The 13,799-nt window shown below is 29.9% G+C and overlaps 1 protein-coding gene and 1 long non-coding RNA gene across 2 annotated transcripts; one reads left to right on the top strand and one right to left on the bottom strand.

The window, feature by feature from the left end:
* Positions 1-2,819: 2,819 nt before the first annotated feature.
* LOC121216182 (uncharacterized) lies at positions 2,820-5,139 on the bottom strand. The gene is made up of 2 exons (XR_005912257.1): positions 4,909-5,139; positions 2,820-4,800 (listed from the first exon to the last, which is right to left on the bottom strand). It is a non-coding gene; the product is annotated as an uncharacterized lncRNA (long non-coding RNA).
* A 7,804-nt stretch (positions 5,140-12,943) lies between these two features.
* Positions 12,944-13,595, top strand: LOC107921801 (uncharacterized). The gene has a single exon (XM_016851647.2). The coding sequence runs from the start codon at positions 12,980-12,982 to the stop codon at positions 13,451-13,453; it is 474 nt and encodes a 157-aa protein (XP_016707136.2). The 5' UTR covers positions 12,944-12,979; the 3' UTR covers positions 13,454-13,595.
* The last annotated feature ends 204 nt before the right edge of the window (positions 13,596-13,799 follow it).

Raw genomic sequence — 13,799 nt, 5'->3', positions numbered from 1 at the left:
ACAATCTCATTTATGTTATTTTCGCAGTTTTATGAATTTGATGATAGTTATGATTAATTGAATAAAGTAAAGCCTTTTTATTGTTTTTATCAACCAATTAGGCCAACCCAAGCCTAATGAAGTTCTAATAAGTTGATGTAGTGTGCAAGAAACAACTTGAACCAAGCCAAAAAGTTAGTGGATGGCCAGAATGTTGCAATATAAAGACCTTAAGTTGCGACATTGAAGCTACACTAAGACTTAAAATATATTTTTACCAACATCGACAAGGCAAGTAAACTATTGCCAAGGTCGCGGCATTAGAAGTAAGAATTTGTGACATCCAAAACTTGAAGTTGCAACATTCTCAATAGCCAAAGATGGAAGTCGATCAAAAGCTGCAACAAGTTTGCAATATTAAGAAGCAAAGTTACGACATCGAAGCTTTTTCCAAAGACTTGAGCAAACTGCCTGTAAAGTCACGACATTGGACTTGTAATGTCGTGACATTGATGCTTGAGAAACTTAAAATCTACAAGGTTGTTTCCATTCGCACAATCAACCTTAACTCTTAACTGAGGGTAGTGTCGATCGATTCGGTCAAATACCATTAATGCTATAAACGTAACTTAAAAACGCCATTCAAAAGAGGCTTGATTACACTTTAGAATAGTTTAATAAATAGACTCATAGGATTTCCATTGAACTTTATTATTGTCAATTTTCTGTTTTTAGTAAAGTTCAGTTCATCTTAGTTTTTTTCTTAGTTTTCTCTATTTACTTATTATTTTTTGTTGTGGGTTTACCATCAATTGTAAGTGATCAATAATCTCTTCTATCGCCCAAGTGGTTTTAATCACCAGATTCTTCAAATTTTTGAGCATCCCTTAACCCTTTATTCTTTCGTCCTTTCATTTTATTAATGTTTTATGGATTAATTGGGTTGAGTATAATTAGAATAGGTAGTAACTAATTTCCTAGAGGGTTGGTTAATTGAAGTGGGAGTAGTTAATCGGATGTAGGGTTGAATTTGATTAATTGGATTAATTCGAATAAGCTTAAACCCTAAAATTGACACCTCTAGGTAGTAATTTAGGTAGATGAGGCCAAAAGGAGATTTTACTTGGAACCAATTCGATCTAGCCTTGTTTAGATCTATCATGTCTAAAGATAAATGGAGTAAATTGATTAATTGATAGTATTATAGGTCGAAAGGTTTTAATTAGGTTAGTTAATAATTAATCAGTAAAATCCTTAATTCTAGGTTAATTACAACCATGGATATTAATCAAACTTCTGTTTTTCATTCTCGATAATTTATCTTCTAGTTTTGATATTTATGCAATTAGGTCCTTTAGTAGTAATTAATTTTACATTTTCAATTCATCCTTAGTTGTACTATAATAATTAGATTAGTAGCTATTTAGAGTTAGTTTGCATGTTCTTTATTGCTATTAGGATCAATTTTACTCATACCTCCCTTAGGTATGATCATTGGAATACTTTTGTATTTCATTGAAAATAAATCTATATTACAATTTGACTTGTTCGATTGCAATATACCGCATATTTATATTTTTAACCTACATTGTTTTATAGCCTCGATGCACGCACACTAAGGTGTGGTTAGTAAACTTAGAAAATTAAATGTTGGATACTTAAGACTAACCAACCGCTCACACCAAGATAACACACCGAAGTGCTTACATTTGAAGACTATAAAGTAATGGATCCATAATGCACAAAGTGCTACGCTTTAGTCTTTAAACATGATTTGAAACCACATCTTCTAACACACGTGAGCATACATCCTTTATTGGCATATCAATCGTATCCTAACTATTTGACCAAGCTACTAGCGCTTTTAACACTTATTATCATTTGAGGAAATCCAATTTCAAAACATGTTTACTGTAACCTTTCAAACCCGACCTAGACATTATGACCAGATTTTGAAGGTTACTTGGCCACTGAAATGGCCTAGTAAAACCATCAATTTTCAAAAAGTGTTTTTAAAACCATTTGGTTATCTTTCCATATAAAATTGTGTAAATCTCTTAATTTCTGAAAAGCGTATGAGTTTCAAACATAAAACAATTGACTTAAATATATACTTTACAAAGATTGATTATTTTTTAAAACTTGGTTGATTTCCAACTTATTTACTTTTCAAAACTCATTTTCCATATTGTAGCAAAAAAAGTGATATTTAAGAGATTTTTAATTAAAAACTAGATTGCATGCATAATTAAATCAATTTCTAAGTTTAGATAGTTTAAAACTTAAATGTCATGCATGCTGAAATAAACCCAAATTAAAGTCTCATGCCACAGTCCAAATAAAACATTATAGTCCCAAATAACAAAAGTATAAATATTAAGTTAAAAATTACGTTTATTAAAAATTATCCGAGATGCTCCTCCGATTTTCGAATCCAAATCCTAACCTCGTTGGTTATCTAAAAAAACAGTAAACTAAGGAGTGAGCTTAAAAAGCTTAGTGTGAGTCATAACTCAAGTAATCAGAACGGTATAGAAAAATATATAGCGCATCAGACAACTAATATACAAAATATCAGAATAGTACAGAATCACAATTTTCAGAATACATGTATATGTTAGTGTATGACTATGCAGTTTTGAGTTATAGAGAAAGATCCTACCCAATATCTCTACACACCACAATAATAGTTCGCCACAACTCATCCATCCCTACACACCGCGTTGTGGACAAGCCACAAATATTTGCAGATAAACTACCAGAAATATGTTTATAAACCACCAGAATTGCAGATAAACTACTAGAATTATGCGAACAAGCCACTAGTAGTGCAAATAAACTGCTAGAATTTTCTCCTTTCATAATCGATCCAACCCCAATACAATGCAATATGACATACAGTGAAAGTAGCAGAATCAGTACAGTAGGCATGTTTTCAACATGTAATCAGCTTTAACAGAAAAAGTGAGCATGGTTTACCATGCATGCAGTATATTATTAGTAGGGAGCATGTTTTATCATGCTATCAGTAATAACTGTAACAGGAGACATGTATTAACATGTAATCATAATATCATTATCAATATACATGTTTTAGAATTACAGAACACGCGAAACAATACAAAACATATAGTTGCAGTATACACAATTTCGGCCCAAACACTAAACTTTAGCTAGGAACACTTACATACGACCAACCCGAACAAAAGGTGCAGATCTCATTCCAATATTACACCAAAAACATCCATGCCATCGATTGGATACAAATAATATAAATAATCACTCTGATATCAAAAAACACACCTTATTGTGTACGTCCAAATAATATTAGATCTAAACCATTGTACTCCTTCACTACAGATCCGATTAGATCTTGCCTAGATCTGATCAACTATCTCCTGTTTACAGTTCGGTTATGATAGCACTTCTAACAACTCAGATTTGGTCTAAACATCCATATGCTTCATAGATTTGAAATAGATGATCAGAGGAAAAGAATAACAGAGTTTCGACCAAAGAAAAATAAAAAGGAAGAAGAAAAATAGGAGATTCGGCTACAACAAAAATAATAAGAAAAAGGAGGAGAAAAGAAGAATAATGGTGGTGGCAGCATGGCGGTGACACGACGACAGGGCAGTGGTAGTCGACGGTGACACGACGATGCAGTGGTAGCACGACAGTGACACGATGGCAGCGTAGTGGCGGTGCGATGACGACGGGTGGTAGTAATGCAAAAGGGATGGGAAAGGATGAGGGACGACGAAAAAGAAGAAAGTATGCGGTATAAGGTGGAGATATGGATTGAACAAAGGAAGAAATGGTGGTGTATAGTGGTGCAAACAAAAAAAAGTAGGGAAAAGAAGAAAAAAGGAAAAAGGCGGCCAAATGGAGGAAAAGATGGGAAAGAAAAGTGAAAGGGAATATTGTAGAGATGTTTACAAAGAGGAAGACAAGATAAACAAGTTATGGGTCAACCCCAACATCATCTCCACCATCATGGGCAGGAATCAAGGGTTGACCACAAGGTTTGTCGAAAGTTTTAAAAATACGTGTGTAAGGGAAGTTGAACTCGGGTCATAAGAGCAATTTACTACTACTTAACCACTAGTCCATAATTCATTCTTATCTAAAATCTCAAAGAAAACAAATATAAATTCGAGCAGGACATTTACATAGGCATTGCCATTTATAACAAATTCATTCATATTTTAAGATGACATTTCCAAGTGCCTACTAGCAAACTTGTTGCCAATTTATAATCTTTCAATGTTTATTTCCCATATAGGTGAGCCTTATCACCAATGCTTTTTCATGTACATATTCATTTGTGTCTAAGTTTGTCCTTTCTCATCAAGGCTTTATTGTCTATTTTTTCACATTGCACAACAACGACATTCAACTTTTAAGTCTTATGATACATGAATTTTTCTCAATTGTATTATTTTACACAAGTCATTTAGTACACATGTATGATATTCACTAAAATTATTATTAGCTACCATGAAAATATTCACTTTTATTCTATCATTTTATTTTATTATCATTATACCATTGTACACAAGTTCCCATATTCCATTAGTCTAACATAGAGCTTAATATCAAAATATTCGGCAGGTTTCATGTTTCATTCACATACATTTTATTTCATCACTTTATTAACCAAATATTGAAATTAATACTTAATCTTATCTAAGGAAAGTATGAAAGTCCAAACGGGTACTTACGTTTTGGATGGTTCAAAACTCAATTCCTACCTATCCAACACTTGAATCCTTACTAATGCAAGCTTGGAAGTCCTCATATAACCACTTCCATTTTTTTCTTAACGCCAAAGAATAAACAAAATTTCAATATACAAGTTTTGAAAGCTTTCCCATGAAAATAATATCAAATAATAACTTAAAAGATGCTGAGAACAGTATTTCTTACTTTATGGTAGCTTTCTCTCTCATGAATCCATAAAACTCTAAGCTTGAATGGTGGAGTTGATGGAGGAAATGAGCTTGGAATCAAATTTTCTACTTGATTTTATCAAGAAATCTAAGTTTGGAGTCGAAGTTTTGGTTTGATTTGGAGAAAATGTGAAGAGTTGAAAAACAAAGTTTCTCCCTTTCTCAGCTATGGTGAACGGAAGCAAGGGGGAAGAAGACGAATTTTATTTTATTTTTTGTCATCTTTTCCCTTTTTTATCCCACTGAAAAATACTACGTCAAAAGCCAACAAGGCAAACTTCTCAAAAGTATGGTCCACATGCAATTCCCCCATCCTAAGCTCATCCAATGGTCCAAAATTGTTCTAATGATTTTAGTAGTTTGTTTCCATGATATTTTCAAATAAAATTCAAATGAAAAAACCTAAAAAAAATTATCTTTTGCCCCCTTTTTTTTAACTCCTTAACCCTTTTTATTTACAACAAACGGATATCTATCTAATCCCAGATTCATAAATCACATTTTTTCCTTAATATGGGCCCTTGGGTGGTGAAAAATAAACCAATGCCCTTTTCTCGATAGAAATGAAATAAAATTATAATTTAATTTCTATACTTTCAAATCTTTTCCAATTTAGTCTAGAAGTAATTTTTCATCATTCCAATAATCAAAAATAATTCACATTTTCTCTATTTGGTCAAATTTTTATTTTAGTCCTTTAATTTTTTAATATTTTCAATTTAATCCTTTTTATCACATTTTCACTTCCACAATTCTTTTCATTGATTTCTAACCCACATATCAATTTTACTTTCATAAAAATTCTCCATCAAACATCATTTTCCAAATTTTCTCAAATTTTTACTATGTTTGATCCCTGAAACAATGCCACTAGGCTCCCTTTGGATGAGCAATGAGATTGACTCCGACGAGATTAAAAAGAATGGTGAGGGTGAGATTAATTACTATAGCGGTGAAATTGAACATTGTAGTAATAAAATTAAAAATTATGGTAGAATGTATGTTTGGATTCAATTGCAGCAGTGGCAATGAGATAAAGTGAAAAAATACCATTAACCACATTAAATAAAAATAAATTATATAATATTTATATTAAATATTAAATTTAAAATAAATTATATTAATGTTAAATGATAGTTAAAAAATACAAAATATAAGAGACACTAATATCTATAATATGATAAATATTTAAAAATTATTTTTATTAAATAAGAATTAAAATTTATTAAATTTATGATTTTACTAAATTAAATTATTTTAAAATGTTTTAAATATTAATTAAAATTATATTTATAGATGATAAAATTTTTATATAAAAATAAAACTTATACCATTATTATATAATAACATAATTAATAATATCTTTACTTTCTATTTATTAAATAATATATTCAATTTTTATAGAAACCCACTTTAAAGAATTTATGAAATCTAGCAAACCCGTCAACTAAACTGAATTAATAAACAAAATTGAATAAAAAATAGAGGTTAAGTGGTACAAACGTTTCTACTGACGGCTTTTCCTTTCACTTCACCATTATTTCGTGGAAAAAAGAGTTGTGGTGAGATTAGGATGTCGGAAAATATGGACATCGTATATAATAAGGATAATTACATGTTATTATTTATTATCATAATAGGTTAGCCAAAATAAAAAGTGATCTAATTTGGTTAAGGTTTATTGGGCTTTAATTATTAAATAAAGTATGGATCAAATATGTGTAGATACTCTAGTAATTCAGTTTTAATCAATTTCTAATTAATAATGGGCCAATTAAGAATTAGGGCTAATGTTCCAAAGTTATATATTAGGGTTATGGTCCCCAAATTACATACAAGATATCTTTTCTAATATCCCATCCTTAGAAAAGAGAGCAAATATCTAAATTTCTTGTGTGCTAATTTGAAAGATTAAATCTCAAAATCCGAAAAAACTTCAAGGAATTCATAGATTAAGGTACGCTTACGCATCTAGTTTTATTCTTGATTTATTTTTGATGATTTGACATGACAGATCCCGGTTTACAGTTCTAATTTTATATTAGATATTATTTAAAATTCTAACAAGTGGTATCAGATCCTCATCATGTTAAATCATTGAGAATGAATTGATTTTATATTATTTTGGATTGATTCGTTATTCAGATTTTATAGATATGATATTTCAATTATATATAATGTTGAATCTTTGAAATTCTAGATAATTTTATTTAGGTTTTGATTAATTATGACTCAATCTTTTTAGGGTTATTTTTAATTTGATTTTCATTCAATGTTGAATTTTTGGATTAATATGAATTTATCATGGCTTTCACTTTTGATCAAAAAACCTAAACTATACAAGTGTTGGTTTTAAAGGGAAAATCTATTAAAAAAAAGTTTGGAGCTCAAAGGAATCAGGGTAAGTTTTAATGGAATTGAAGCCTGACAATTGAATTTAAAATATGAGTATATTATTAATGTTTCAGTAGTATTACTTTGGTATTTTTTTAATGCGATATGTGTGTGTGTATATATATATATATATAAAGGCTTTGCTTGTGTTATATATTCTTTGTAATAAAACAAACGAGAATTAGATTTGGTTTTGAAGTGCATTGAATGTAGGCTGCTTTTTTTTCTTTAGTCGATTATTATATATTTTAAAGAAATTGCAAGCATGTATATTTTGAGTATTCATACAGCTTCAGTTATTATTTGTTGATTCTCTAGATTCAATTATGCTTCAATCTTCTTTCATTTTTAATCAATAATGAGGAATTAATTGAACTTATTATTCTAGAATTTCCAAAACTAAGAATATCTGCATTCTTGATTTCATGAAAGTTGGTTTGACTGTTATTCTTCAATTGCAATAATATGTGTTCAGCTATTAGAATCAATTTTTTAGTTTTGATTATCTATGGTAATATCTTTGAAATCTATGTTTGAAGTATTAGAAATAATAGATTTGGGTTTTGTTATATTATTATATGCTATGAATTCTCATAAGTAGTTGCGCATACGAAGGCTTTTATAAAATTTGGGATTCTTGTTATATTTGGTGATTATGGATTTTTTTAAGTATTTATGTGTATAAAGAAGTTTTATGATAATGTCTTTAGTCATAAATATAAATTCGAGTTTACATGAAATATGTAAGGCATGCCAGTATTATTTTTCTATTATTATAATTGTGTATATATATTATATACATATCAATGATTTTGAAGATTAATGCATGATTATAGTTTGTGTGAATATGTGTTTATAACCATTATTCAATAAGATATCTTTTATAGTTTAATTGGTGAAATTAAGGTTTGATAAATATCGTTGAAGTTGTTAAATTTTATTTTATTTTTTGCTATGGTTATATATTCAATTTATGGGTGCTTTGGTGAAAATTCATGTCAACTATATACATATGTAAGTAATTTGATTTTAAGTTTGGTTCTATAATCTTAGGTTTTAGCATCTTATGGTTCCAAATATTTGGTTAAATTATGATGATATGGTTCATTGTATGAATTGTGGGATATGCCAACTATTATGATTTTTTTTTGAGATTTATTGACTTGAAAATATTTTTCAAGTATTCATGTGAATATCTGTTTAATCATAAATACAACTTTTGATTTACATGGTAAATTCAATGTAAGTTTTTCTATTTGATTATAAATACATGTATATGCATGAATTGCTTTGGTGTTTTTGTCCATGCCAAAATTATGAATACATGTGTTTGTTAATTATTTGGCTTTGAACATCTACGTTATTTCTATTTGGTTTTGATATATATGATTTTGGAACAAAAAAAAAACAGTCAAAGATTAAAGTTTTCAGTTTTTTATTGTATTATTAAGACAACCTTATTTTGGGTTATTTCGGAGTCTATAAAGCAATAAAAAAAATAGTTTTGACATTTGTCTATTGGGTAAATTTTAAATTTGAATATTGGTATATTTATATATATATATTAAAATAACTTAATTGAAGCAATAAATCACCGAAGTGATTTTTTTGTATAAATTATTTTGTTTTAAAATATAAAATGTTGTGTGCATGTAACTTAAGTTATGTTAATATTGATCGGCCCAAATGAAGGTTAATAATATTACATGTGAAACTATGATAATAAACATGTGACAATTATTCGGTTTTACATGTGAGCAATAAATTGGCCCAAAGGACGATTTATGGTTCGACATGTTCTTATTGTCAATGTTTGATTATTATACCAATATATCACTTACAAGTTAATATTTTGTCCAAAGATAAAATATTAATGGAGTGTCTAACATCTTGAGATGAGGTTTACCTTTATTCAATTTATTTGGTTTAAATTTGAAGTCTTATGTGAGGTTGTTAATGGTTTATGATTTATTCAACTATTATTATATTTGCCAACATCATTGTATGTTGTTTTGGGATAAATATATATACATATATAAACTATTATCTTTTAATTTGATTGAAAGATGAAATTAAGAGTAATATCTTAAAACAAATAAATTCATATTTTGGCTTTAGGTTTTAATTAAGGATGTCTAATATTTTAAATAGATTAGTTGAAACAAAATGCCACCAAAGTGACCTCTTTTGTGTAGATTAGTTTATTTAAAATATCAAGATGATTATATATTTTTGTGATTCATGTGTTTATTAACTGACCCAAAGGTAAGTTAATATTTGGCAGAATTTTGACGACATTTGTGGTGATAAATTTGTGACAATTATAAGGTACTTTATGTGAGCAATATGCTAGTTCAAAGATTAATTCATTATTTGACATAATTTATTGTGAATGTTTGATTGCTACAACAAGAGTACCGCTCACTGTTAATATTATTGTACAAAGACTTGATATTAATGTTGTGTTTAGTATCTTGAGATGGGATTAGCCATTATCCTGAATTTATTGTTTACTTATAAATATTGATGTGAGCTTATTTTTATTTATTTATTTTTCTATATTCAGCTAATTCATCTTCTACTACCACAATATATGCTAATATAAATTCTATACCCATACCTAATGGGACTAATTTCAACGAGTGGAAAAGACATTTACTTATAGTGCTTGGCTATATGAACATAGATATTGCACCAAGGGAAGAACAACCCGCACCTCCCATTGTGTAAAACACCCTTAATGTTAAAAAGGGGATTTTGAGAGGTAGGGTTGTTCAAATTTCATGAGTCTAATGATCATGAAGCACAACATTTCAGAAGTCTTTAGGGGCACAGAATCTAAAAAGATTACTCAGGCCAAGGTTTCCTTGATGAAATTGAGAAAATTTTTGCTAAAAATAATAAGGTTGAAATGACATCATTTCTGACTTTTTTGATGTTTATAAAGTATAAGGGTCAAGGAAATTTTGAGCGATCTAAGGGCTATGACTTTTATAATCCCAGAATTAGGAATATTTTTGAGACAAGAATTGCAACATTCTTTTAAGATGTTGAGTTTGGAGGGAGAAATAAGGTTAGAGACATTGCTTTTAAGGAGGACTTGAATTCTAACTCAGTTCCTACTATCACTTTTGATAATGTTTAGGTTCTCATACCTATCATTGATTAAGAAGTGAATCTAGAACCTCAATAAGACAATGTTGAACAACTCTCTATTCAAGATGAGGTAATTGTTCCAGAAGAACAAACTCAACAACCTTATGAACGAATGTCATTAAAAAGGTCCACTAGAGAAAGGGTTATAATGGCTTTAGTGAAATATTTTGACCTTAAGTTGCATCAGATTAATATTAAGTTAATGGTTTCTCAATGGTAACATTGATCATACATTTATATGGTGCAACTAGAAAACTTTGTGTCTGATGATGCAAAGTTAATGATTTTCAAATTAAAGAACTTCATCTATGGGTTTAAGCATGCTTCTCATCAATAGTATTACAAATTTTAACAAATGATTATCTCATTCAGTTTAGAGAACAATTTTGTCGATAATTGATATACCATAAGTTTAGTGGGAGTAAGGTTCTATATTTGGTTTTATATGTTAATGACATATTGCTTGTCAATAATAAGTATAGTCTCAATCAATGTCCTAAGAATGATTTTGAGATTACAAAAATGCATAAGATTTTTTACATTTTAGCAATAAGAAGTCTAATGTATGTTCAAGTTTGTATACATTGGAATATTGTGTACACTGTTGGATGTTAGGCAAATATTTTAAACAACCCTGGTTTAGACCATTGGATAGCATTCAAGAGGGTTATAAGGTATTTTGAGAGAACAAAAGATTACATGCTCACATAACGGAGGTCTAATCAGTTAGAGATCATCAGGTATATAGACTTCGATTTTGATGGAATATGGATACAAGATTTTGTCATTAAGGTGCAAATTGTGAAAATAAAATGCAGTCTTTCATTCCAATAGCAACAGGAGCACATCAAAGTCAAAACACAGACTTTATGTTCATGGTTGTTAAAGTAAAATTTCAGAGTGGTTAGATGCCTATAAAGCATATTAGGACAAACTCCATTATTGCGGATCCGCTTACTAAGGGACTACACCTAATGTTTTATAAGAGCACACTGCTGATATGGGTGTAATGTCATTTAAGGATATTTGGTTTTAGTGGGAGTTTGTACTTTTAAATGCTTTTATGATATGGACACATTTATAGTTATTTTAGTTTATGGATATTAAGTTTATTTTCTGCAGACATAAAATGTATTTGGTTTATTCACACTCTGATTTTGGTAAGGTTTGATCCCACTAAGGTTTAAGAAGGACCAGTTGGAAATAGACATGTTTAGATCATATTGCATGTAATTTCCATGCTACACATCCATACTTGATCTAAGTCATTTGGTTGTGTTAATATACGTGATTAGGGATGGATTTAGTTACGATATATGTAACGAAAGTCGCCTTAGTTCTATGTTAACATAATTAATGGACGAGATTGTTTGAAATACCTTTTGGATATGATAGTAAAATTTTTGAGCTCATAAGGTTATATAATGACATGTAATTATAGAGTAATTAGTATATATATATGTGGTCCAAGTGGGAGATTGTTGGAAAATATGAACATCACATATATAATAAGGGTAATTACATGTTATTATTTATTATCATGATAGGTTAGCCCAAATTAAAAGTGATCTAATTTGGTTGAAGTTTATTGGGTTTTAATTATTAAATAAAGTATGGATCAAATATGTGTAGATACTCTAGTAATTCAGTTCTAGTCAATTTCTAATTAATGATGAGCTAATTAGGAATTAGGGCTAATTTACCAAAGTTTTATAATAGGGTTATGGTCCCCAAATTATATACAAGATATCTTTTCAAATATCCCATCCTTAGGAAAGAGAGAGCAAATATTCTCTGAATTTCTTGTGTGCTAATTTGGAAGATCAAATCCCAAGATCCGAAAAAACTTTAAGGAATTTATGGATTTAGGTACGCTTCCACGTCTAATTTTATTCTTAATGATTTGACATGACAAATCTTAATTTACATTTCTAATTTTATATTAGATATTATTTAGTGTTCTAATCCTCAAACTCACCTCACCGTATGCCATCGAAAAAGCAAACCAGTGTAGTGTGTTTTTGTCTTCATATTGACCTGTATGCAATACTGTGCAACATGGGTATTATCTACTTGGAATATCAGTTAAGAGTTCAGAAAGATAAAAATTTTAATTAATTTTAATTACAACTAAATAAGTTTATTAATATTTATTTATAACTCTCCAATTATTTTACTATTTTATTTATCGATGAAATAATTTTATGTCATTCATTGATGCATGGAATTATAGAATATTATCTCATTAATTAATCATGTATAAAATTATATTCCGACCGCGTACATCATATGAACAAAATATACGTGTGCAGTATTTAGGGTACAGACTAAAATCTGAGAGTATACGTGGCGCAAAAGCAAAATCCAGCATAACAAAGTGGCATGCACAACCTTCCAGCACGGCACCTACTTTCTTTCCAAGTTGCATCAATCTCTACTTTCACTTGCTTTATATAGACTTCAAAATCTTTCTTATCCAAACTGCTCATGAAGAAAAAATGGAAACTACCGAGCAGATAAAGGAAGAGAAGAATGCCCCCGTGGTGATCCGAGCAGTTGGTCGAGACGAAGAGGGTAGAAAGAAGGTTGAGAAGGCGGAAGTGCCGTCTCGGAACATGGGCACCATCAAGTACGTTGAAAAGAAGTTGCAGGACAAAGGGGTGCAACGTATGGACCGACATCCGGCTAGTGGGATTGGGATTGGTCGGCCGCCGCCCAAATCGGGACGTGGAGGGAAGTACACGTGGGAAGGACCTGATGACATGATGGAGAACGAGCTGTCACCGGTGCCTGCAGCCATCGATGAGAAGGATCCTAACTACGTGGATGAGGAAGAAGAAGGGAGGATTTTGAGGGGTGAAAAGAGCGACGTGAGTGGGTTTGTGGTGGGGGAAGTGGAAGTGACTAAAACAGCTCAGGACCGTGATGGGGTAGCTCGAGTTGAGGTTGACGCTCACTTGATGCCTAATTAAACTACTATTTCATATCAAGCTTTCTTTTACTTAACCTTGCTTTTCTGTTTGTTTGATCAAAATATAGAGGTTACTCTACATTATACGGGCTTAAATTGTAAATGTATCTTCCTATCTTAATTAACCTACTTTTCAGTTTCAATCTTAGATCAACTTTTACTAGTTAAATTTTGTTATTACTTTTTTTTTACCAATTAAAAATAACAAACGGAAACCACCTACAATATACAAGTATGTACAATACTAAAATAAAAAAAATTAAACTTAACACAATTTTGAAAAATTAAATAAAATTAAGTAGGTAAGGTATATTGTATCTTCGAATTTTGAACCTAACAATAGTTAT

The sequence above is a fragment of the Gossypium hirsutum genome, chromosome D04, assembly GCF_007990345.1.
Source record: "Gossypium hirsutum isolate 1008001.06 chromosome D04, Gossypium_hirsutum_v2.1, whole genome shotgun sequence".
Classification (NCBI taxonomy): Eukaryota; Viridiplantae; Streptophyta; class Magnoliopsida; order Malvales; family Malvaceae; genus Gossypium; species Gossypium hirsutum.
The sequence above is the reverse complement of the archived record's forward strand: the minus strand, read 5'-3'. Positions and strand labels throughout refer to the sequence as shown.

Excerpts from the sequence above, each read along its gene's own strand:
- LOC107921801 (XM_016851647.2), top strand. The coding sequence starts at position 12,980 with ATGGAAACTACCGAGCAGATAAAGGAAGAGAAGAATGCCCCCGTGGTG.